This window comes from Schistocerca americana, chromosome X (assembly GCF_021461395.2).
Source record: "Schistocerca americana isolate TAMUIC-IGC-003095 chromosome X, iqSchAmer2.1, whole genome shotgun sequence".
NCBI lineage: Eukaryota > Metazoa > Arthropoda > Insecta > Orthoptera > Acrididae > Schistocerca > Schistocerca americana.
In genome coordinates this window covers 948,748,517-948,774,615 of record NC_060130.1, presented here as the reverse complement: position 1 = coordinate 948,774,615, position 26,099 = coordinate 948,748,517, and the positions used below count along the sequence as shown (strand labels likewise).

General features: G+C 39.9%; 1 protein-coding gene across 2 annotated transcripts in view; it reads right to left on the bottom strand.

Annotated features, from left to right (window-relative positions):
• The window catches only part of LOC124556468 (solute carrier family 22 member 7-like), a 152,687-nt gene that overhangs the window by 91,473 nt on the left and 35,115 nt on the right, over positions 1 to 26,099 (bottom strand). For both annotated transcript variants that reach the window (XM_047130420.1, XM_047130421.1), the window contains exon 3: positions 24,550 to 24,707. In XM_047130420.1, coding sequence (XP_046986376.1) covers positions 24,550 to 24,707 — 158 coding nt within the window. The remainder of the gene's footprint in view (positions 1 to 24,549; positions 24,708 to 26,099) is intronic.

Here is a 26,099-nt window from a genome sequence, read left to right as displayed (position 1 = left end):
TGCTGCAGGGCTGCCCATACATCCGTAAGAGTTCAAGGAGTGGAGAGCTCTTCTGAATAGCATGTTGCAAGGCATCCCAGATATGCTCAATGATGCTCATGTCTGGGGAGTTTGGCAGCCAGCAGAAGTGTTTAAACTCAGAAGAGTGTTCATGGAGAAATTATGTAGCAATTCTGGATGTGTAGGGTGTTGCATTGTCTTGTTGGAATTGCCCCATTGGAATGCACAATGGGCACAAATGGATGCATGTGATCGAAGAGTATGCTTATGTATGTGTCACTTGTAAGAGTCATATCTAGATGTATCAGGGATCCCATATCACTCCAACTGCCCATGCTCCACACCATTACAGAGCCTTCACCAGCCTGAACAGCCACTGCTGACATGCAGTGTCAATGGATTCACGAGGTTGTCTCCATTCCAGTACACAGCCATCCACTTAATACAATTTGAAATGAGACTCGTCTTACCAAGCAACATGTTTCCAGTCATCAACAGTCCAATGCTGGTGCTGATGGGCCCAGGCAAGGTGTAAAGCTTTGTGTCGTCCAGTCATCAAGGGTACACGAGTGGGCCTCTGGCTCCAAAATCCCATATTGATGATGTTTCATTGAATCGTTTGCACGCTGACACTTGTTGATGGCCCAGCATTGATATCTGCAGCAGTTTGCAGAAGGGTTGCACTTCTGTCACATTGAATGATTCTCTTCAGGCATCATTGCTTCCGTTCTTACAGGTTCTTTTTCCAGCCATAGTGATGTCAGAAATTTGATATTTTACCATACTCCTGATATTCACAGCACACTCATGAAATGGTCATATGGGAAAATCCCCACTTCATCGCTATCTCAGATATGCTGTGTGCCATAACTTTTGCATTGTCTATAACACCACATTCAAACTGAATTAAATCTTGATAACCTGCCATTGTAGCAACAGTAACTGATCTAACAACTGTGCCAGACACTTGTTGTTTTATATAGGCATTTCCAACCTTAGTGCTGTATTCTGCCTGTTTTCATACCACTGTATTTGAAAACGTATGCCTATACCAGTTTATTTGGCTCTTCAGTGTATAATAACAGATTTTGATTTTATTCATATGCATTTCTATAACCAGTTCTGCAGAACAATACTTCAATCAGTCCTTGCTCAGCAATCAAAATGTGGTCATCTCCATGTCATTAGTAATTGTTCAGTTGGTAAGAGTCACCCAAAAAAGTGATCATTTCTGTTTTATTTGTTTCATTACTATTATTTAATTTGTTAATAATGCTGAAATTCTGTGAAAATGAACATTTACACACATGAGAAATTATTGCTTTATTAAACATGATCCACTACATACCATAGCTTACAGAGACTACACACATGCATTCTGCCAACCTCTGAATACAAAATTCAAGCTCCAGTTATTAAAAATCCATCAGTGCTCTCCATTATTTAATAACTTGCAAATTCCAGTATTATTGTTGAAAGCATTTGTGTAATAATACTGAAATTGTAATAGAAAATAATGGTTTTGTTAGTATGCCAGCAAGTTTTTCTTCAGTGTCTGCTTTTGAAACTGCAGTTTCACCAGCACTGGCTAATTCATGAATAAAGAAATGCCTTTTATGAATATGTTTTGCTGTTCCATGAAACTCAAGATTCTGGACAAGCCAGATGGAAGCCTTATTGTCAATCTGTAAACTTGATGTTTCTTTCAACTGGGACAATTCTGTACAAATTCTTGATCCAGACAATTTCTTGAGCAGCTTCACTAGCAGCCACAACCTCAGCTCCAGTTGTGGATGTGGCAATAAAGAATGCCATTCACTGCTCCAGAATACATATGCCCTAGATACCAACTGAGAACACCTGCCGTAGAGTGCTCTGCGGCAACTACACTACCACGTTCAACATCACTGTAACATCTAAAATCACCTTTTTAGAACCATTTTTGTAAAAATCATGTAGTTTCTTATGCCTCCCAGGTACTGATAATCCTTTTAACTCTAACTACAGCACCATCTGTTGGATTTTCAAGATTTCTTGATACAACACTAACAACATATGCCAATCAGGTGTGTTCCACACATCAGAAACATTAGTGCTCCAACTGTCTGGCTGTATGGAAATTCAGAGTTATGAGGACTTTCTTCTGCGTCATTATCCTTTGTAACAGGAGTAAATACACCCTTAAGGTTACTCATGTTGGAGCATACTAATTTCTTCTCTGTGTAATGATTTTGAGTTACATATACAGGTCCATCTTCTTGTCAGTCAGTTTCCAGACCTAAGAAAAATGACACAGGCATAAAAGTAATTTTGAACTCTGTAGTTGATATTAATTTACTCTGTGGTTATTTATCTTGTGCCGCAAGAACAGAGAATAGATTCTTTTGAATCTGTGACACACACCACACATCTGCCCTAGTAATTTTGTACCATTTTACTGTAGCTGCAGCATCCATTGCATCTTTTCTGATTGGTTCAGTTACCAGTACATCACTGATAGCTGTAGTTACTAAGTTTTTTGTTAAATAAGACTATAAACTCTATTTATATCTGTGTTAGCTAGGTTTGGAGGTTTGTCATCAGCTGCTCACTTTCTGCACTCTTTAATTGTGTGGTTTGGTTTCCTACAGTACTTACTTGTTAATTTATGTTTAATCTTTCTCTCTGAGATTACTGCCTTGATGAATCTTTAGTGAGGCTTTTTGTTTACTAAAATCCTTCTCCTTTGTCCTCAAATATTTCTCATAAGCACAGAATTGATTTTTCAGATTTTCAGTTGTTCTACAATCTCTAGAAATTAGCATCCAACTAGATTTGAACTAAAAATAGTCTTCTGTTAGTGTACCTAATACTTCACAAATCAAAAACAAATCAGGTATTTCTGGATTATTTACAATATTTTTAGCCACTACCAATTTCAGTTTGCTCCACATATATTTCAGTTTTGAAATATGAGATGTACCATTTTCAGGAGCCTTTTGTAAAAATATCCCCAGTCCACTCCCCCTCTCTGAAAGATATTTAATAAACTCACTACGCACCTCATGGCAAAAAGAATGCCAATCCAAGACACACACATCATTCACACTCTCATGCACACAAAAACATATAGAAGAATGATAACATGAATGGTACATTAGAAAAACAACATCCTGCAGGGCCAGTCTAGATTGCTTGAGCCAGGTACCCTTCCTACTGGACCTTTAAACATTACCACTACAGCACTGCCATGTGTACAGAGCCCTCATTTGAGATGCAGAAACTCTTGTTTGTTTCACCAATATGCCATACTGGCTTAGACGATATAACTGTAATTATCTTATAGTCACCGCCATATCCTCAGCCACTGCATCCACTACCGGATGACCATTCAATTAAATTTTTAGGTCCATGCCTAGAAACGAACTACAAATGCATAAAATTAAGTTCTGCAAATGAAAAAATTCAAATGGCAAATCAACAGCTCCAAAACCAAAAACAAATTGGTAGCCAATAACTACCAAAACTAACACAACTTGCTGACAAGCCAACAACAACAACAATAACATCTGAAGATACCAAGTACTAAATAGGGAAAATTCCAATGCCCGACTAACATCAGTCACAAACAGATTAGGGAAACAAATATTCAACACTAGCACTGCATCAGCAGTTCTTCCAACATGCCCTCCAAAAACAAGATCCACTTCAAAGATGCTGTGCCTCAATGATTTTACTCAACAAGACACAGTAACCGCACAGATAAAAGCCGATGGGTGGTATTGCAGCTGCTGGTTGACACTGTGTTAACAACAATTGGATAGTGAAAATGTTCTATAAATATGGTGCCACAGCCATGTTAAGTATAGGATACTGAACTGAAATACATTAACGATTGAAATCATTATTGTAAGCCGATCATCAATATTTTATACATGTTGATAACTGTGAAAATATTGTGAAAATATCACAACTCAGACAGTGTGTGATGGTTTGCCCTGCTTTGTTTATCTCTTCATTTTTTGTCCTTGGTGTCGACATCCTGGTTGAGAAAATAGGGGGTGGATATGTAGTACTGTCTTCTGTAAATGATGTAGGCGACAGATGCACAGCTGTGTTTCTCACTCTTTTGCTTTCACTTTTCACAACCCCCCCCCCCCCCCCCCCCCCCCCAATAACACACAGTTATATATGGCCAGTGCACTATTGTTCTAATTTCCTATAAGCCTCATGAATAGTTAGCAGGCGAAAATCCACATACTGCTACAATAGTTTACTGTTGAACATCTACAAGCAGAAATAAGATAACCATATAGTTCACAATCCTTCAAATAAACTGAACAGTCACTGTCATCCTTTTAACACATGGCCTAATTGTGTAACACTTATTACACTGTTAAGTTGATGGATTGTTGTCATTCTGACCAACACAGGTTCCTCGTCTGAAATTTGGCTGTGAACTGACTCTCTCGTGACCAAAAACTGGGCCCTTATATATCATCACAATAGTAGGTGCTGAAACTACGCATTGTTTGATGTTTAATTTAAAGAAATTACAATTAAAATAACTCATTAAATTAACTGAATACATCAAAAAATTTGTTCTTTTTAATAGTTTCTTCTACTACAAGAGTTAAACCAAATTATTTGTTTCAATCATGAAATTAACAAATATAGTTATGCAAACAATACTTTTGACAAAATGTTAATTACTTTGGAATTAATGAAGGCCTGGTTTCACTAATATGTTTTTGTATATCACCAAATAGATCCTTTAAGAATGCTATTGTTTCATCTCCCAAATGTTTATAATTAGTACCATATAGAATTTATATTTGTTTATACATCAACAATAGAATTTAAATTACGAAAAAATTACTGATTTCACCCTATAACAAAAGATACTACCCAGGAATAGTCAAAATAAATTAGAAAATCAATTACATATCTAAAATTAACCACAAAATTAAATCTGGTGTTATATTCCCTTAAAACTGAGGGCCTACCTTTCTCTTTTATGAAAATGTAGATTATACTCACATATGTTACTGTTAATTAGTTAAAAGTGAAAAACCGAATTTAAGGAGGCAGATGGCAAAACAAGAGGGGAAGTAAAAAATATCCCAGCTTGCTTTGTCGCAAGTGTTGTGTTCGTCATTTAACAAATTGCCTAATAAAACCAGAAAACAGCAAGAAGCAATACACTAATAAGCAGCAACACTATGTCAGAGGAAAATATCAGGTTAGTATCACAATGCCGATTCCCACTAAACACCAACTGAATGTCATTCAATGTCATATCAATGTCAGGGTGTATTTAGAATGGATATTGTGTCTCATCATATAACATCAATTCACATAGCCCAGAACTGAAGGTGAATACGATGTCATGAAATACCATCCTTGATACAAAAAGTCAGAATAGCTGTAGCATCTATAGTATCAGAACTGAGGAACTAACAATGTTATAGTTTATTAATGGCCAAAGCAACCTTCATAGCGGATATTCTTGATCAGTTTTTATAATAAATTGCTGAGCAGTGAAGCAACATTTCAGAACATCAACATTTATTTGTTAGTTCAAATACGTACTTACAAACACATCAAACAGTATTTATAAGGGAATACGTAGAGCCTGTTTACCTTATCCATTATTACATATTTACATGTTAGTAAATAACATGATAAACAACTGTAGTTTTCTCCTTCAATAGAGCTAACTTTTCATTTAATAAATGGTTATTTAATGAAAATTGTTTCATCAATTTATTTTGTTACTTATACACAGTTCTGGCGGCAGTTCTATTATGTTATCGTAAAATCTAATCCATTTTTCATTTTCAGATATCTGGCTTTGCTTATAAAAGAACTTGCAAAAGGAAAAATGTCCATCTCTTTATGAAATATCTACAATTTGTCATAAAAACAAAGAAAAATCATAACATACAGTTTAAGAAGACACAAAAGTGTAACGTACACAACAGTAACAAGAGTGACAATGGGAAATAGGATGACCCAATGTTCACAGCCAACAGCACATTTTCCCCAAGCAATTTCACCATCAAAATCTTTCTGCTCAATAGCTCTGCATTTTATTTAATGTGTAGTGCTTAGAACTGCTGTTTGCATCATGCCAGGCATTTCTTTTGTGTTCCAAGAGCCACTTATGATAGTTAGATGTCCCAGTTAAGTGATCTCTCTTGTAGCAGCAGCAGCATATCGGAGTACGGTGAACTGACACAAAGTCTGATAAAAGTGATTTATTTTAAATTTTGTCAGCATTCTTTAGCATCAACTCCTATATTTTGTGTATGTTTGTGTATTTATCAGGCACAGTTCTGCACTTTAATAGCTATGTAGTGCATATAAACTGTTTGTACCATGCCACACATTTTTTGTGTTTCTAGCGCCATTCGTTGTAGTTAGACCCCCTAGTCGAATGATAGCTCTCATAGCAGCAACAGCAGCAGCAGAAGCTCTTTGGAGTACTCTGTGTTGACAGAGTTTCTCATAAAAAGCAAGATACTTTACATTTCATTAGTGTTCTTTAGCTTCTGGTCCTATATTTTGTGTGTGTTCATGTGTTTGACAGGCCATCTTTAGTATGGATATGAACTGTGATTGCTGTGGGCTGATGTGAGCCACGTTGGTGACCCTTTTCTCACAGCTCCAGATGGTGCTGATTTTGGTCACACAGCTTGAGGCTGTTGCAAATAGGCATCACTTTGTTGGGCCAGACAGAGTGATCCAAGGAACATCCAGCACAACCCATGACGTCCCTTGATTGGTCCACTACTGTGGCCACCCCTGGTACTGCCCTCAGTGAGGTTGATGCCATGGTCAAGTGAGAGTCATTTCTGGGTGTGGGCAGCAGCAAAAGACTTTCTGAGGGACCAATCAGAGAGCCTCCTTGGTTTAGCTAACTAACAGGTTTCAGGAGCTATCTATGACTGATGAAGTCCCTGAGCCCAATGAAGTCACTTGCCCCACCCCAGAAGTATTCTCTCAGCCCGCAAGGTCTGGGTATTCACAAAGGGTGCAATTACAGGTGGTTGGGAGTTCCAACATTAAGTGCTTAATGGGGCCCCTTAGAAATATGGCTGCGAAGCATGGACAGAAATCCAGTGTGCACTCTGTGTTCATACTGGGAGGAATCAACCCAGATGTGGAGTGGGTGATTCCAGATGCCATGAAGAGCACAGAGTGCAGCCAACTTCAGGTGTTAGCTCATGTTGGTACTAATGATGTAAGCTGCTTTGGATTAAAAGAGATTCTCTCTGGTTTCAAGCAGTTAGCTAAAGTTATACAGACTGACAGTCTTACTTGCAAGATGAATGTGGAGCTCACTGTCTGTAGTATAGTCAACAGGACCAGCTGTGGTCCTTTGGCACAGAGCAAAGTGAAGGGTCTGAACCAGAGGCTCAGGCAGTTCTGTGCCCATTGAGGGTGCAGATTCCTTCACTTGTGCCATAGGATGGTGGGTTTCTGGGTTCTGCTTAATAGGTCAGAAGTCCACTACATGCAGGAAGCAGCAACACGAGTAGTGGGGGCTGTGTGGATGGGATTGGAAAGTTTTTTAGGTTAGAGAGTCATGGGAAAGTGCAGAAAGGGCTTCAGCTTCGAAGGTTGCAGGACGACCACAGGAAGACGATAGACATAGGAACAATCAATATTGTAGTTGTAAAATGTCGTAGCTGAACAGTCAAAGAAAACGTGTCATTTCAAACAGGTACTCCACTTATACAATTAAAGTTGGTTGTGACTTCAATCTACCCTCAATATGTTGGTGAAAACACATGTTTAAAGTCAGTGGTAGGCATGAAATGTGTTGTCCAAAATCGTACTGAATGCCCACTCACAAAATTTTTTTGAGGAACTAATTCAGGAGCCCACTCAAAGTGTAAATGGTTGTGAAAACATATTTGACCCCTTAGCAACTATTAATCCTGACCAAATAGGGAGCATCATGACAGGTACAGGGATTAGTGAGCACAAGATTGTTGTAGCCAATGGCAATTGAGAGCTATATACCAAATAAATTAATAGGATATGGTACCAATCCCCCATAGCACACAAAATGTGTCAGAACACTATTACAGAAGCATCAAAAACAGCACACCAAGATTAAAAGAATACAAAATCCCCAAAATTGGCAAAGTGTTACAGTAACTATAAATTTTGCTTTTAAGAGTTCCACAGTGAAGTTCTGTCTAGAAATCTGGCAGAAAATCCAAAAAGATTCTGGTTGTATATAAGACACACAAGTAGCAAGATGCAATCAATCCCTTCACTGCACAATAACAATGGTGATGTTATTGATGACAGTGTGACTAAAGCAGAGTTACAACATACAGTTTTCCAAAATTCCCTTTCAAAAGAAGACATAGTAAATATTCCAGAATTTGTATCCAGAACTACCATCAAAATGAGTAACTTAGAAGTAGATATCCTTGGTGTACCGAAGCAGCTTAAAACACTTAAGAAAGGCAAGGTCCCCAGTCCAGATTAAATACCAGTCAAGATATCCTTGGTATACCGAAGCAGCTTAAAACACTTAAGAAAGGCAAGGTCCCCATTCGAGATTATATACCAGTCAAGTTCCTTTCAGAGTATGCTGATACAATAGCTTCATACTTTGCAATCATATAAAACCAGCAGCTCATAGGAAGACATGAACCCAAAGATTGGGAAGTTGCACAAGTCACACCAATACCTAAGAACGAAAATAGAAGTAATCCACTGACTTACAGACCCATATCACTAACATTGATTTGCAGTAGGATTTTGGAACATATACTGTGCTTAAACATTATGAATCACTGTAAAGGAAACAATTTATTGAAAGATAATGGACACAGATTGAGAAAATATTGTACTTGTGAAACACAACTAGCTCTTTATTTTTTCAAAGTAATGAATGCTATCAACAATGGACATCAAATTGGTTCCATACTTTTAGATTCCCAGAAGGCATTTAATTCCATTCATCAGCAGGAACTTCTAATTAAACTGCATGCATGTGGAGTCTCATCTCAGTTGTATGACTATATTTGTGATTTCCCATTAGAAAGGTCATAATTTGTAATAACTGATGGAAAGTCTTGGAGTAAAACAAAAGTAATATCTGGTGTTCCCCAATGAACTGTTATAGGCCCTCTGTTGTTCCTGATCTACATAAACTATCAAGGAGACAATAACACTCTTATATAGTATGCAGATGATGTTGTCATTTACCATCATTTAAAGTCATGAAATGATCAAATTGAATTAAAAAATGATTTAGATAATATATCTGAGTGGTGAAAAAGTGGCAATTAACTCTAAATCATGAGAAATGTGGTCATCCACATGAGCACTAAAATAATATACTAAATTTCAGTTGCACAATAAATCATACAGATCTAAAGACTATAAGCTTGACTAAAAACTTATGGATTACAATTATGAATAATGTAAAGTGGAACAATCACATAGACAATGTTATGGGGGAAGGAAACCAAAGACTGTGAGTTATTGATAGGATACTTAAAAAATGTAATGAGTCTACTAAAGAGATTGTTTACTCTATGCTTGTTCACCCTCTTCTGGAGTATGGCTGCACAGTGTCAGATCCGCATAAGATAGGATTGATGGAGGACACCAAGAAAGTTCAATGAAGGGCATCTCATTTTGTATGATTGTGAAATAGGGTTGAGAGTGCCACAGATATGATACATGAATTTGGGGTGGCAGTCATTAAAACAAAGGCATTTTTCTCTGTGGCCAGATGTTCTCACAAAATTTCAACCACCAACTTTCTCCTCAGAGTGTGAAAATACTTTGTTTGTGCCAACCTGCATAAGGAGAAATGAATATCATAATAAAATAAGAGAAATCAGAGCTTACACAGGAAGATTTAAGTGGTTTTTCTTTTCCTGCTACCTGTCTGAGAGTGGAATGGTAGAGTAGTAGCTTAAAGATGGCTTGATGAACCATTTGCCAGGCACTTAAATTGTTAATTGCAGAGTAATTGTATGGATGTAGATTTATATGGGAAGCCTTGATAGTGACATGATGTGTCGTGACATTCACATAGGTCATCAACAGCATGGAAAGTCATATCATATCACTGTTCTTATTTCTTGGGAAGTAAGTTTGGATGGAGACCTCGGTGAAGGGAGATGGGTTGCCATCTGCTAAAATTCGAAGTTGACCTTATTCCTATTATACTAGTAGATTTGATAAATTTGTTTCATCTTAATATTTATTTAATTATTTCATTCTCTTTTCATGATAAGCTGCAAATGTTCTATGAAAACTTGGAATCTTCTTCCATTGAGTATCCTCCTGTAAGCAAGGCCAGATATATGAAAATGAGAAATGATTCAGGTTTTACAATAACGGAACACAGTTGCCACCTATAGTGTGTATAAATGAGAACATAATTGAAGAAGCTGTAGAAGTTTTCCTCTGTATAGTGTAAGGGAATTCACCAATATAACTGTATACAAGTATCAGAGGTTAAAAATTTATTTATGACTGCACAATACACATATCACTCAGTGTGAACTGCCTGCCCAATGTGCAGTCGCTCCACACCTTCATCAGCCATGTCAGATAGTGACCTTCTTTGCCTCAATGTGCACACAGAGCCCCCACCCCCTTGCTCCCTTGGAGTACAGAGCATTGGAGGGCGTGGTATGAAGTAGGCATTTGCAGGTGTGAGGGTTGTCAATTGACATCACCGGTTGTTGCACAGATATTGAGTACATTTGGAACAGCAAGAACTGTGGCGGAAGCCCATGTACTCAACTGTAGCGAGAGGCAGAGGGGTCCAGCATTGGTTCTTCCACTGGTGATCATGGTGTTGAGTCATCTGTGGTTGGCAGGTGGTTGAGTTGTGTAGCTGAAGCTGGCAAGCTACTTGGAATAGTAACTGGCAGAGTGATCACGAGTTCACCTGCCAAGGAGAGGCATGAAGACACCTCCATGCAATTCACTGTTGTTGGTAGGTGTAAGGTGTTAATTATCATTGTAATCATGATATCCAGGTCTTTAAAACATTACTGAAAAAAATATTAAATCTAACAACTACAGACAGCAGTAATAGTTTATTCAAAGTTGATGTATGTACACCTACAATGTCAGGACATGAGTACCTCCAATGTAAAAAGCCTTTGTAAATTACGTACTATGTAAATACAAATAAATATGATTGCTTGCAAATGTACTGATGAAGGCAATGAAGTTTAAATAAGTTTATATGCAAAATAAAATATCAAGCAGTGTACCGCGCGCTAATTCTCTGAATTCTTTTACTATACCGTACTTTATTAAATTCTATTTTTGTATTTGCATGACTGTGGACATGACTAAATTTTTAATTTTGTAATTGTAATTATACTGATTTTATTTTTATTTAATGGCCACTGACTATCGCTGATGTAATGCTGCAGATAATGGGTGGGGATCTTGCTACATATGTGATGGAATCCGTGTGTTATGAAACAGTTGTTCTTCACACCTTCCTAGAGCTGTTCATGTCCATGCCACCATCTCCAGCAATCAGCTTGGGTATTTAATTTTCTAGTTATATTGCAGTTATGGCACTGTTATTCTTGTGTTTATTTTTTACATACTCTTTAATAACTTTGCTATTACTCCATTTATACACCGATGGGGCAAAAGTCCTGAAATGGTATTTGTGTAGAGTTGTCAGCACTGACAGACAAGCAAAACCATGCAAAATAATGGTAGAAATCAATGTGGGACTTACGATGAATGTATGTGATAGGACAGTGTGGTGAAATCTGGCATTTGTGGGCTATGGGAGCAGACAACAAACGTAAGTGCCTGTGCTAATCACCTTCAGCACCCCTACTAGACTCATAGTCATATCAGTTGGACCCTAGATGACTGAAAAACCTTCACCTGGTCAGATGAGTCTCAGTTTCAGTTTTTAAGAGCTGGTAGCAGGGTTTGAGTGTGGCATAGCCTCCACGAAGCCATGGGCCCAAGTTTTCAACAAGGCACTGTGCAAGCTGGTGGTGTTGCCATAATGGTGTGGGCCATGTTTACATGGAATGGACTAGGTCCTCCGGTCCAATTGAAATGATCATTGACTGGAAATTGTTATGTTCACCTACTTGGAGACCATTTGCAGCCATTCCTGGACTTCATGTTCCCAAACAACAACAGAATTTTTATAGATGACAATGCATCATGTCATCAGGTCACAACTGTTAGCAACTGGTTTGAAGAACATTCTGGACAATTTGAGTGAATTATTTAGACACCCATATCACTTGGCATGGGACATAATTGAGAGGTCATTACATGCACAAAATCCTGCACTAGCAACGCTTTCTTAATTCTGGACAGCTATAGTGACAGTATGGCTCAATATTTCTGCAGGGGACTTGCAACAACGTGTGGAGTCCATGCCTCACTGAGTTGCTGCACTATGCCAAGCAAAAGGAGGTCCAACATGTCATTAGGAGGTATCTCGTGACTTTTGTCACCTCAGTGTACAGTAATGGTCTGAAGTTGATCAAACACTGATTGAAACCAGTCACCATTTTTAACATAAAATTATAGTATGCATTCTAGACTGCTTTTATTATAGAAAATTTTAATATTGTTTTGTAACTGCCATTATTTCTAAGAACTATGTTTCAGACTATTTTATTTGAATGGGAACTACAAAACCTCAGGTCCATCTCTGGAGCCACTGGTTATGGAATGAACAGATAAAACTAAGATGATGAAGTATGAAGGTAATAGGGAATGGCAGGATGAAGTACAAAAGATTGACCTATTAATCTACATACAAAGAGTGAGCAAATAAGTGGGCAAAATGCTCTGCAGAGCAGGTATCAAGCCAATTTCCCAAAGTGTCAACAAAATATATAATGTTCATGGGTCACATCAAATTATATACTGCTGGAGTCTACGAAATTGGCTGTAAGTGTGGACTAGCTTATGTAGCGGAGATGGGAGAACCAATCAGCACAAAGAATATCTGGCTGAACATGAACAATAAATTCATTTGAGGCATGCCACAATACCAGTAGTGGCAGAACACCAGGATGAGTGTGATTAACCAATAATATTTTGAGAAGCCCATGTATTGGTAAAACAGCCACTTACCTTGAGGAGGAAGATTAGAGATGCAACAGAAAAAGCTTAGCAACCCCCCAACATGACCAGAAAAGATGGATGCATACTTCCAGTGTAACAGTGCTATGGGGCAACAGAATTTGCTAAGCAACTCACATAGACATGTGGGCGACCACAGCAGCTGTATGTACACAGAGTACTTGCACACCTTAGTTGGCACCAGGCAGCAAGTAACCAGCACTATGTCACAACTGCCACCTGTTTCTGATTCGCCTATTTCCACCAGTGGCAAGAAACAAACTCAACACCAATAAATGATGTCTATTTCCACCAGTGACAAGCCATAAAACAAACACCAATAAAGGATATCTAACACAGCTCCTCCTCATTCTCAACACTGTATCAGATTACAAAAACAGCTTCTTCCACTAGTTTATAAGAACTTAACTTTTTCTCATTCAGCAGTCAGTACAACACCCTGAGAAAGGCCATTTGCAATGATGGCTGAAATGCTAGAGTATTTTCCTTGTTGAAAGTGTGGTCACATATCGCAACGAATTTTACTGAAAGTGACAGTGGTTGCAGAAGCTTATGCTTACATTGTTTGATGTGTTTGTACAGGGTGTTTCAAAAATGACTGGTATATTTGAAACGGCAATAAAAACTAAACGAGCAGTGATAGAAATACACCGTTTGTTGCAATATGCTTGGGACAACAGTACATTTTCAGGCGGACAAACTTTCGAAATTACAGTAGTTACAATTTTCAACAACAGATGGCGCTGCAAGTGATGTGAAAGATATAGAAGACAACGCAGTCTGTGGGTGCGCCATTCTGCACGTCGTCTTTCTGCTGTAAGCGTGTGCTGTAGACAACATGGTTTATTCCTTAGAACAGAGGATTTTTCTGGTGTTGGAATTCCACCGCCTAGAACACAGTGTTGTTGCAACAAGATGAAGTTTTCAACGGAGGTTTAATGTAACCAAAGGACCGAAAAGCGATACAATAAAGGATCTGTTTGAAAAATTTCAACGGACTGGGAACGTGACGGATGAACGTGCTGGAAAGGTAGGGCGACCGCGTACGGCAACCACAGAGGGCAACGCGCAGCTAGTGCAGCAGGTGATCCAACAGCGGCCTCGGGTTTCCGTTCGCCGTGTTGCAGCTGCAGTCCAAATGACCCCAACGTCCACGTATCATCTCATGCGCCAGAGTTTACACCTCTATCCATACAAAATTCAAACGCGGCAACCCCTCAGTGCCGCTACCATTGCTGCACGAGAGACATTCGCTAACGATATAGTGCACAGGATTGATGACGGCGATATGCATGTGGGCAGCATTTGGTTTACTGACGAAGCTTATTTTTGCCTGGATGGCTTCGTCAATAAACAGAACTGGCGCATATGGGGAACCGAAAAGCCCCATGTTGCAGTCCCATCGTCCCTGCATCCTCAAAAAGTACTGGTCTGGACCGCCATTTCTTCCAAACGAATCATTGGCCCATTTTTCAGATCTGAAACGATTACTGCATCATGCTATCTGGACATTCTTCATGAATTTGTGGCGGTACAAACTGCCTTAGACGACACTGCGAACACCTCGTGATTTATGCAAGATGGTGCCCGGCCACATCGCACGGCCGACGTCTTTAATTTCCTGAATGAATATTTCGATGATCGTGTGATTGCTTTGGGCTATCCAAAACATACAGGAGGCGGCGTGGATTGGCCCCCCTATTCGCCAGACATGAACCCCTGTGACTTCTTTCTGTGGGGACACTTGAAAGACCAGGTGTACCGCCAGAATCCGGAAACAATTGAACAGCTGAAGCAGTACATCTCATCTGCATGTGAAGCCATTCCGCCAGACACGTTGTCAAAGGTTTCGGGTAATTTCATTCAGAGACTACGCCATATTATTGCTACGCACGGTGGATATGTGGAAAATATCGTACTATAGAGTTTCCCAGACCGCAGCGCCATCTGTTGTTGAAAATTGTAACTACTGTAATTTCGAAAGTTTGTCTGCCTGAAAATGTACTGTTGTCCCAAGCATATTGCAACAAACGGTGTATTTCTATCGCTGCTCGGTTAGGTTTTATTGCCGTTTCAAATATACCGGTCATTTTTGAAACACCCTGTATGAATATGTTTTCACTAGCAAATAATGTCAAAATTTAGAAATGTTGTTTTATTTCTCAGCAATTTACCGTACAAAACTGATCAAGATTATCTGTTAGTATGTTTGCTTTGGCCATTAATAAACTGTATTGTTGCTAGATCCTCAATTCAAATACTCTGACTTTTTGTATCAGAGATGGTATATCGCAAACCCAGCTTTCCTGTTCTGCCATGAGGTAAGCAAATTGATGTGATGGACATCACCCCCGCCTAATGCAGCCTGGCCGCGCGATGTGGCCAGGAAATGTTGCAGCCATTGCACGGCAGGAAATGCAGCTCGCAAGGTGCCATAGGTGCAGCGTCTCATGCGTAGGAAAAAAGATGCCTTACAGCAGCAACAGCATCTAACACAGTAAGCGCTGACAGTTCTCTATTCACTCTTGACCTCATCTCAGGAACTAAATTCCTCGTTGACAGTGGTGCTGATACGAGTGTAATACCCCCAGCTCTCGCACCTACTGTGTTAACTTCCTCGCCCAGACTGTTACACATGGCTAATGACTCTCATATCAAAGGGTTAAAACTGTCAAAAGGCTTGAAGTTTTTGTGGACTTTTCATGTGGCACAGGTGACTTCTCTGGTCTTAGGCATTGACTTTCTGTGACACCACAAATTTTCGCTAGACATTCCATGAAGTACATTAGGCCACCAACCTTTGCAAAAGACTATTGCCCTTACAGCCACTGTGTCTGTATCACCCATTCAGTCAACATTGACATTTCACTATTGCAGACCGAATGTGCTCTTCTTGCGGCCAAGTTAACTAGTAAAAGTTGTGGCGTGCTACTACAACGACAAGAAATCAGTGAACTCAAGCAAACGCAGGCATAGCTCAGCTCCCTTATCGAGCGTACCGAACAGACATTACAGAGCACGAAATCTGAACTCGCCTCACTTTGAGGTATTCGCTCTTTGCACAAACCGGCGTGTGCTCAAATCATTGACTCATTGCACAAGTGTTCCAACACTAACGACGCACCCCACACGCGTAGCATGTTATCAATCACGAGAGGCGCATGTCACAACTCAATACGACTGAGGGCCCTCCGGTCACACACCGACCACAACGCCTGAATCCACACAAACTCAAAGCAGCGAAAGCAATAATCTCGGACCTATTAAAAGCAGGCATTGTACGCTCATCCTCCAGTGACTGGTTGTCACCGATTCATCTCACACAAAAGAAGGAAGGTTTCTACAGACTCTGTGGTGACTATAGACGTCTCAAAGACCGCACAATCATGGACAATTATCCAGTACCAAACATTCAGGACTTCGCTTCTCAGTTGGCAGGCGTTAAAATTTTCAGTGTGGTAAACTGTGAGAAAGCGTATCACCAAATACCAATGTACGAACAAAATATCCCTAAAACAGCCATCACCACACCCTTCGGCCTCTTCAAATATGTTTACATGCCTTACGGATTGGAAAACGCCACCCAAACCTGGCAGAGGTTCTTAGATACAGTGTTACGATCCCTACCTTTCTGCTATGCATACCTGGACGACATTTTGATCATTTCTTCCTCTCGGGAGAAACACGAGCTTCACATCCGGGCGCTGTTTGACACATTACAATCCCATGGTGTGATCGTCAACAAAGACAAATACAAACTGAGACAGGATTCTGTTGCTTTTCTGGGACACATAGTTTCAGCCGATGGTATCTGGCCCACACAAGAGAAAATAGACATTATCAAACAGCTACCAATACCAGAAACATACCATGAACTTCGCCAGTTCTTAGGAATGATCAATTTTTTCCCGCCACCACATTCCAAGAGCCGCCAAACTACAGGTTCCCCTCACAGACGCACTGCACGGGCCACAAACATCAGAGGTGACAGGCGCGTGCCGTGGACAGAGGTGATGCGTGCGTCTTTCAAAAAACTCAAAACCACACTCGCAGAAGCCATCACACTTGCCCATCCACACAAGGATGCAACACTTTCGCTCACCACAGACGCTAGTGAAATATCTATCAGCGCAGTACTTCAACAACACAGAGGAGAGGTGGTGCAACCTCTTAAGTTCTTTTCAAAAAAACTTTCTCCCTCTCAGTGCAAATGGTCCGCTTTCAACAGAGAGCTCTTAGCTGTCTATGAAGCCATTAGATATTACCGCAAAGACATCGAGGGACGCCCCCTCACTATCTTTACAGACCACAAACCTCTCGCCCAAGCACTCACAAACCCTCCTGCCGACCCACCTCCTAGGAGGTTCTGTTATTTCGACCTCATTTCACAATACACAACTAATGTGCAATGCATTTGAGGACCCGACAACATAGCCGCTGATTATTTCTCCCGGATCTCAGGCATATCTTCCTCAATCGACTTCGACGCTCTTGATCGAGTGCAAACAAATGATGACTCCTTGGCGAGCCTTTTATCTGACAATAATCACTCTCTGTGCCTGGTGCGCAAGATGATCCCCGGCACATGCTCGGAGCTATGGTGTGACACTTCCACTGGCGTGCCACGTCCCCTCCTCTTTGCGTTCCTCAGTGTATGACGCACTGCACAGTCTCGCCCACCCGAGCATTCGCACGACTACGTGCATCATCACCGGGCATTTCGTATGGCCTTCGCTTCGCAAAGACTGTCGTGACTGGTGATGCACTTGTACTTCGTGCCAGCGGTCCAAAGTTGGACGCCACTGCACGCCCCCCCCCTCAGGTGTCTTCCACTCTCCTTCTGGCAGACTCCGCCACATCCTCATCGACATTGTCGGCCCCATTAAAGGTGGATGGTTACCGATACATACTTACTTTTATCGACAGAACAACTAGATAGGTCGAGGCAACGCCTCTAGCTGATATTTCGGCCGAAACAGTCGCTAACGCTGTCCTCTCCACATGGGTCACACGTTTCGGCTGCCCGAAACCATTACTACAGACGAAGGCTGTCAATTCGAGGCTGTCCTCTTCACAAAAATGTGCGAGCTCTTCGGCGTCGGCTGCATTTGCACGACAGCCTACCACCCCCAATCAAATGGCTTAGTGGAACAATGGCACCACACATTAAAGACAGCACTAATGTGCCACGAGGAACGGTGGTTACACGCCCTCCCGTGGGTACTGCTAGGCCTCCATTCTGTATATAAACATGACCTGCACTGCTCGGTGGCCGAATTGCTCTATGGCGAGCCGTTGACCCTACCAGCCGAGTTTGTCGAGCCTTCACTGCTCCGGATGGATGGATATGGTGTTATGGGCGCTCAACAGTGTAGTCTTTAGCGCCCGTCACCGCTCCAAGATGCCACCATCGAATACCCCGTGCTAATTGAGAATGTACGATAGACAATATGAGCAGAGAGAGCACCCACTCTGAAAGCACACACTCCGCCTAAAACATTCGTGCACCAGCGGTTAGACACGTGTGAAGCTGTGATGCTTAGGGACGATACAGTGTGCACCGCTCTGCAACCCCCATACACAAGCCCTTACAGGGTACTTAGGCACTCGTCCAATACATTCGACATCTGTATCAAAGGCAAGCTCTCGACAGTGTCAGTGTCTCAACTGAAGCCAGCATGGGTCACTGCTGACGACAACAACTCCAGCGACCCGACGCCACTGACCACAACCGACGACGACATCCACATGGCCGCCTCCTCAAGGGACGACACACCGGCCACGCCCCCTCCCTCAACGCCGGTAACCCTCACTGGGCAGAGTCTGGGGTCCACACCCTTCACCCCACCCTCTCCTGCTACGCCTGTCAAATGCTTCTCACCCGACATTCAACAACCCACTACCGTCTCCATCGACGTCTCACACTTTTCACCGGCTGACATCTATATAACTACCACAAACGATTCTCTCTTAGTCATCCACGCTCCCACCCACTCCACTGACGATGACACCTTCCAACTTTCTGTTGTCCAATCCTCACCAATCCCCAATTCCTTAGATCCTTCCCTCATCCAATCTTTAATTGTCGCCACAGGAACACTGTACGTGTTGTGCCCCATGTCTCCGTCTATTCTCCCCCACCCTCTCTGTCACCTCACGAACCAGTTGCCACATACTCCCACCGGTGTGGCACCGTGATTACATTTTTCCATCCGAAAGGGCTCGAACCCCGGCCCCACCCTGCCCAGTCCCCCCTCCGGACGAAGATGGCACGACACCTACACCCTCCACCCATAACAGCCAGAACCTTATTCTCCTCACTGCAAGGGGGGGGGGGGGGTTTCTGTGGCAACACTTATGTGCCATAACATCTCTGGCATGCAAAAACTCTTTGGGCCAAGGCAGCCATTACGTTCTGTCTATGTGATACTTTTGATGTGTAATGACGTATTTCTGAAGTGTGACAATAAAAATGTGCTAATTGTTTTAACAAGTGTATCAACAGGTTGTTATTTATAACGATAAGGACCCAAACACCCACAGATCTCTACAACTGAATTAAACAGTCAGAGTTTTATCTCAAATAAAATAGAACTTATTATACTAGAACTCTATGGAACTGAAAATGATCCTGAGACACTCAAAAGCACATTTCCACCACCTACAACATCGATGTGACAAATATAAGCACATTATTCTTTGAAAGCAATTTGCTTTTCTCACTAATTTCGAGTTTTTTGTGCTAACATCGTGTGATGCACGATAGCAACCACAGATTCCCACTGAGAATTGTGTGTGACATTTCAAGCTACGAAGAAAATTTCTTGCCATGTGGATAAAAACACCTTTTGGATTCCTGTTAAACTTATATGTTGAGCTTCTTCTTGAATTTAAATTTTGTTAAATTGTTTATATAATTTACTTCCAGTTTCTGATATGCAAAAAATTGTGCACAGATTTCTCTATAATGTACTTAAAGAATAATTGAGGAAACTTGTTGGAGTGGTAATTTTGCTTCCATACACTCTTCCACACACTCTCACTATCACTTTTTCTGAAGTACGCTGAATTTTGAAAATATCCAAAGCACATCCTTTAACAACTGTTTCTCACAAAGCACATCCTTTAATAACTTTTTCCCTATACTAAAAATAGTGGAATATTTCTCAGAAACCCAGTGATAGAAGACAGTTAACTATACATGCTATGGCAACAGTTGTATGACAATGATCAGAAAATTTTTAACAAATAAGGTAAAAGTGATTACTAAGCTTACCGTGCAAGCCGTGCCTTGTTTGGAGGAATGTCAGGAGTACATTATCACTGGTTTTTGGGATATTACAATTCTTCCTTTCACGTTTGGTGTCATTGTCTGTTCATGGTGCATTCCCATGACTTAGGTACCAGAACCAGCATAAGTTGCAGGTCAGGAGTAGTTTGTAGTGGATAGGGATTGCCAGTGAGACGCTCTTTGCAAGCAGCGCCTGTAAAGTTTAGTGGAAAACTTGGGAAAGATGTCATGTGTTGTGCCAGAGGTTGTGGGCAGAGCTTTGATTCCAGACTTGGCCCACTCTCTGTTCCCAGTTGCCCACCCAAATGCGTATGTTTGTCTCACTTTCCTATTTCATTCTTCAGACTTAGGTCCATTTCATTTCAGCTTCAATGGCTCCTCAAATTGGCTAGTTACATGTTCGACTTCCCCAGATGCACCTCTCGTATCTCGTGCATGGAAATATACTTTTTACATTCATTTCTTAAATATTCTGTTCTCATTATACTATAAACTTATTGGATACCCTATTGCTCAGCCATCCTGGCACCTGGTACATTACTCAAACAACCAGTTTCTTGGAATTGTTCATGCCATCATCTAATGCTGGGTGCAAGGCAGATATTTATCTGCTATGCCCACCCATGTAGAAATCACATGAGATGCCACTACCCACAACCACTCATCATCTCATCTCAAAACTCCTCCCTGTCATCTCAGTTGATTTGCTGGCAGACCAGCCATTTGAGATTGAGCAAAACAGTGACATTAACAAATGCAATATTACAAGGAAATATTACCAGCTCTACCCTCTAGAAACCTAATTTTGACACATAAAGGAATCAAACACATAGATACACAACTATTTGACACTAGTCTCACAGCAAAAAAAATGTCAGACAGACAACAGTAGTGTTTACAAACACATATTAAAATAGTTTCATCAGTACAATTTCTTCTAATGCTGCAGAGGAATTCTTATATAAAACGAAAAAACGAGTAGTGATTTATAAGCCTGTAAATGACCAATGTGTAGGAACATAAAATTATTATTTAAAAATATGTGCAAATACAGGGTGTATCAAAAAGTATCAACTAACTTAAAAAGTCATAACTATTATGTTATTTGAGATATGTGCGTGAACAATGTGCTGTTGGAAAGAGCAAACTCTTGAGTTTTACATGGCTCTTGCTAGGTAGCAGCAGTGTGTGCCACTTCAGTTCTAGTAAAAATGGTGTTGGGACAACAGAATGCATTTTGTGTTCTATGTTTTGTACAGTGCAAGTCACTAATAACTGTTCAGCATGACTTTTGTATTAGGTATGGTGTGGATCCTCCTACAGCACCCAGCATTAGATGATGGCATGAACAATTCCAAGAAACTGGTTGTTTGAGTAAAGGCATATTGCTGAGCCATCCCCGAGTGTCTGACACAGGCGTTGGAATGCATCCACTGTACTTTCACAAGGAGTCTGCAGAAATCTGTTTGCTGTACAGCTCAACAGCCCAAAATTCCCCCGATGTATGTGTGGCGTGTATTGTGTTGATGGTTACACATGAAATCATACAAAATTCAGCTACTGCAAGCTCTTCATAAAAGTGACAAACAATAATGTGTGGAGTTCTGTAATTTCATTCTTGGCAAGATGCAGAATGACAGTTTTCTTCCACACTTAGTGTTTAGTGATGAGGCAACATTCCATTTAAATGGAAAGGTGAACCATCATAATGTGAGAACATGGGGTATGGAACAATTATATGAAGTTGTACAACGTGAGAGGGACTCTCCAAAATTTAATATGTTTTGTGCAGTTTCATGGGAAAAGGTGTGTGGCCCATTTTCTTTGCCAAGAACACTGTTACAGGAAGCACATATCTCGATATGCTTGAAAACTTTCTTTTCCCACAGTTGGAGACTTATTTTAACAACTTCATTTACCAACAGGATGGAACACTACCACACTGGCATCAGGAAGCATGCGAATTTTTAAATCAAAGTATTACTGAATGATGGATCGGTCACACTGGACCAAATGATTCAGTCTTACATTACTGGCCTCCAAGGTCACTGGACCTGACTATATGTGATCATTTCTTGTGGGGGTTTATAAAAGACTCTGTTTATGTGCGTCCATTACCAACAACAATGAATGAACTAAGACATTACATAATGGCAGCTGTGGAAGCTGTAGCTCAAGACATGCTTGCTGCAGTGTGGGAACAATTTGAATACAGCACTGACGTATGCCATGCATCTCAAGGGGGGCATATTGAATACCTATAAAAAGGTATGAAAAAAAACTTTTTGACTTTCCTGTTCATCAAAAACAAAATTCATTGTATATTTATTAGTTTCATAAATATAGACATGCAAAACCAGATCATTCTTTTTTATACACCCTGTATTGTTCATTTCAGACATTATTGTTTGCTATTAATATGATCTTAACTAACTAAATTAAACCTATCCAGAATTTAGAATTATCATGAGCATTACAAACATGCAATAGATCTCACATGACAAACAAGCAAACACAGTGCATGTTGCTTTGGAGAGGGGCTGGTGGATTAGATTTCCATCATATCAGTCTGCATGGTTCTGGATTTGCAAGCTGTAGTCAGCCTGGGGAATTTTGTGAATGGTGATTTATTAGTCTCGTAACATACACTTACTTACAAATCATGTGATCATGGTACAGCAGACATGTCAAAAATTACAAACTAGAATCTAATATTAATTTTTAAAACTATATTTAGTCTATGTAGCAGTATCTATATTTTTTTTTATTTTCCAGCATAGGTAAATATCTTTCCTGATAATGGACAATTTGTTTTTTTCACAATATAATGCTAATTTGTGGTTGGATTCTGCTCAAATTATCAGTTCATCTTCCATGAATTCTTCTACTGAGTAATAACATTTGTGTATAAGAATTTCATGTAACTTCTTTTTTAGTATCCCTAGTTCCATGTTTAGAATGTTTTTGTCTTTAAGTTTGTTGTAGACTTTCATGCCCATATATTGTGGGGGCTGAGCATATAATTTCAATCTATGGGCAGGCAGCATAAAATTATCTTTATTCTTTGTACTGTATGGATGATCAAATTGGTTTTTAATGAACAATTCTGGTTTGTTGTGTAAAAATGTCATTAGCTCGTATATGTATAGGGGAGGGACAGTCAAAATTTTTAGTTTCTTTAATAATGTATGACATGATTCTCTTTGCTGTGCAGTGCACATATTTCTGATAATTTTCTTCTGGAGCTTCAGTACACTAGGTATATTATTGGAGCTCCCTCAGAAAATAATGCCATATCTTATCACTGATTCAAAGTAACTTAGATATGCTACTTTGCAAGTGGACATGTTAGTAGCACTTGATAATATATGCATGGCATATGCAAAGCTACCCAGTTTGCTGCACAGGTACTCAATATGTGTGTCCCAGTTTAAATTCTTATTGAGGTGTAGACCTAGAAATTTGACAGAATGCACTTCAGTTAATTCTTCACTTTTATGATTTATACTAATTTTCTGGTTCTGAATTGAATCAAATTTGTTTTTGACATGTTAAGCTTCCGGTCGTTTAACTGGAACCATGACTCTAGCCTGTCTAATGTGCCAGTGACTATCAGGAACTGTTTCTGCTTCTTTGCTTTCTATCAAGACAGACGTGTCATCAGCAAACAGAACGGATGGTGAATTTATGTTTAATGGTAAGTCGTTGACATACAATAGATGCAGTACACTAAATGGACCTGCACAGACTTACTATAGAGAGCAAACTGAACAACTCAATACATTTGAGCATGAGTTAGTAAGCAAGTAAGTAAGTTAGTTAGTTGGTTAGTTATGTGTTCCATTGATCAATAGCATGGAAATCCCTTATAATGTGGAACATGTCAAATGCACAAGAAGTGCACACAGGAAACAAGGTTTTTTTTCACATTATAGTGTTATACCTAAATATTTCTATTATCTATCACATTCCCTTAACTGGCAAAAAATGCATATATTATATCTCCAGATTTATTTACTCATATTCAAGAATTCATCTATGAGTAAAGTGTCTACCAAGGAGGATGGCCAATAATCATGAACAACAGTATAACATATTGACAGAAATATTTGCAGTACAGGTAGTAATAATTTCTTACTCACCTATAGCAAGGACTGATTCTGCAGCAGGCATTGAAGCTGCTGAAGCTATTGCTGATGCTGTGACAAAGAGTGGAAAAATGGAAGCTGTAAATGGCTGCATTCCTCGAAATATGATTGCCAAACACATACAGAAAATGTATTGCTTTCTTCTTCCAAACCTACAAAATATAATGTGCTGTGTCAGCTTATTATGTAACACACCAAGTAAATGCATGACAAAGTTTAATACCAGTAGACAACTAGCATCAAAAATTACAATCGAAGAACATAAAAAAGACAAGTGTTTCTGTGTATATCAAGAGATGAAAAATGTGGGTGAGGCAGCAATAAATGAGCTCTACCTATAACAACAATAATAATGAAAATGACTACAACATTAAAATTAGCTCTAGCAAGTTTATATGATAATTATTCTAATAATAATACTAACAATTTATCCAATTCAAATAATCCCACACAATATATATAGTAATTCAGTTTTAGGACTTACTTATATATTCATTCACAGAAAATTTCCACTGTATGAATGTTGCCTTTGCACATGCATACAATATATAATTTTGAAACAATATGAACTGCTACTTATCATGTAGAGGAGCAGAAGCCAGGTGTATTTAAAAGTAGACTAAGCTGTTAGAAAAAGTGTGTTATCAAATTTAGAAAAAATTCATACTTTCGTGTAGGCACAACACATATGCACATGGCCGCTGTCATCCCTAGATGCTGAGGATCAACTGCATATTGTTGTTAACGCATCCTGGGTTATACACAATGTTTACAGTATTCATAACAGAAATATGTAACATGAGAAACAAAAACAGGGCCGGCCGAAGTGGCCGTGCGGTTAAAGGCGCTGCAGTCTGGAACCGCAAGTCCGCTACGGTCGCAGGTTCAAATCCTGCCTCAGGCATGGATGTTTGTGATGTCCTTAGGTTGGTTAGGTTTCACTAGTTCTAAGTTCTAGGGGACTAATGACCTCAGAAGTTGAGTCCCATAGTGCTCAGAGCCATTTGAACCATTTGAAACAAAAACAGGAATAGAAATGCAGACATTAAAAATGGCACACAAAACTGTATGGGTTAAACATGTTGTCCATTTTATGATTAGTTGGTATAATTAACAAATAAGATATGCTCCATTCTCATTACAGAACAATAACATCTCCTGTAGCTGCTTTGTTAATGATGATAATTAATATGAATTTGCAACATCAAACATTTATATGGCATCTGCTTTATAACTGAGTAACAACTTCTTTTCCCATCCCCTTTCCTCACAAGAACCATGGACCTTGCCAGTGGGTGGGGTGGCTTGCTTGCCTCAGCCTTACAGACAGCCATACCATAGGTGCACCCTCAATGAAGGGATATTTGCTGAGAGGCCAGATAAATGTGTGGTCTCTGAAGAGGGGCACCAGCCTTTTCAATAGCTGCAGGGAAACAATCTGGATAATTGACTGATCTGGCCTTATAACATCCACCAAAATGAACTTTTTGTGCTGGTACTGTGAAAGCAAGGGGAAACTACAGTGATAACTTTTCCTAAGAGCA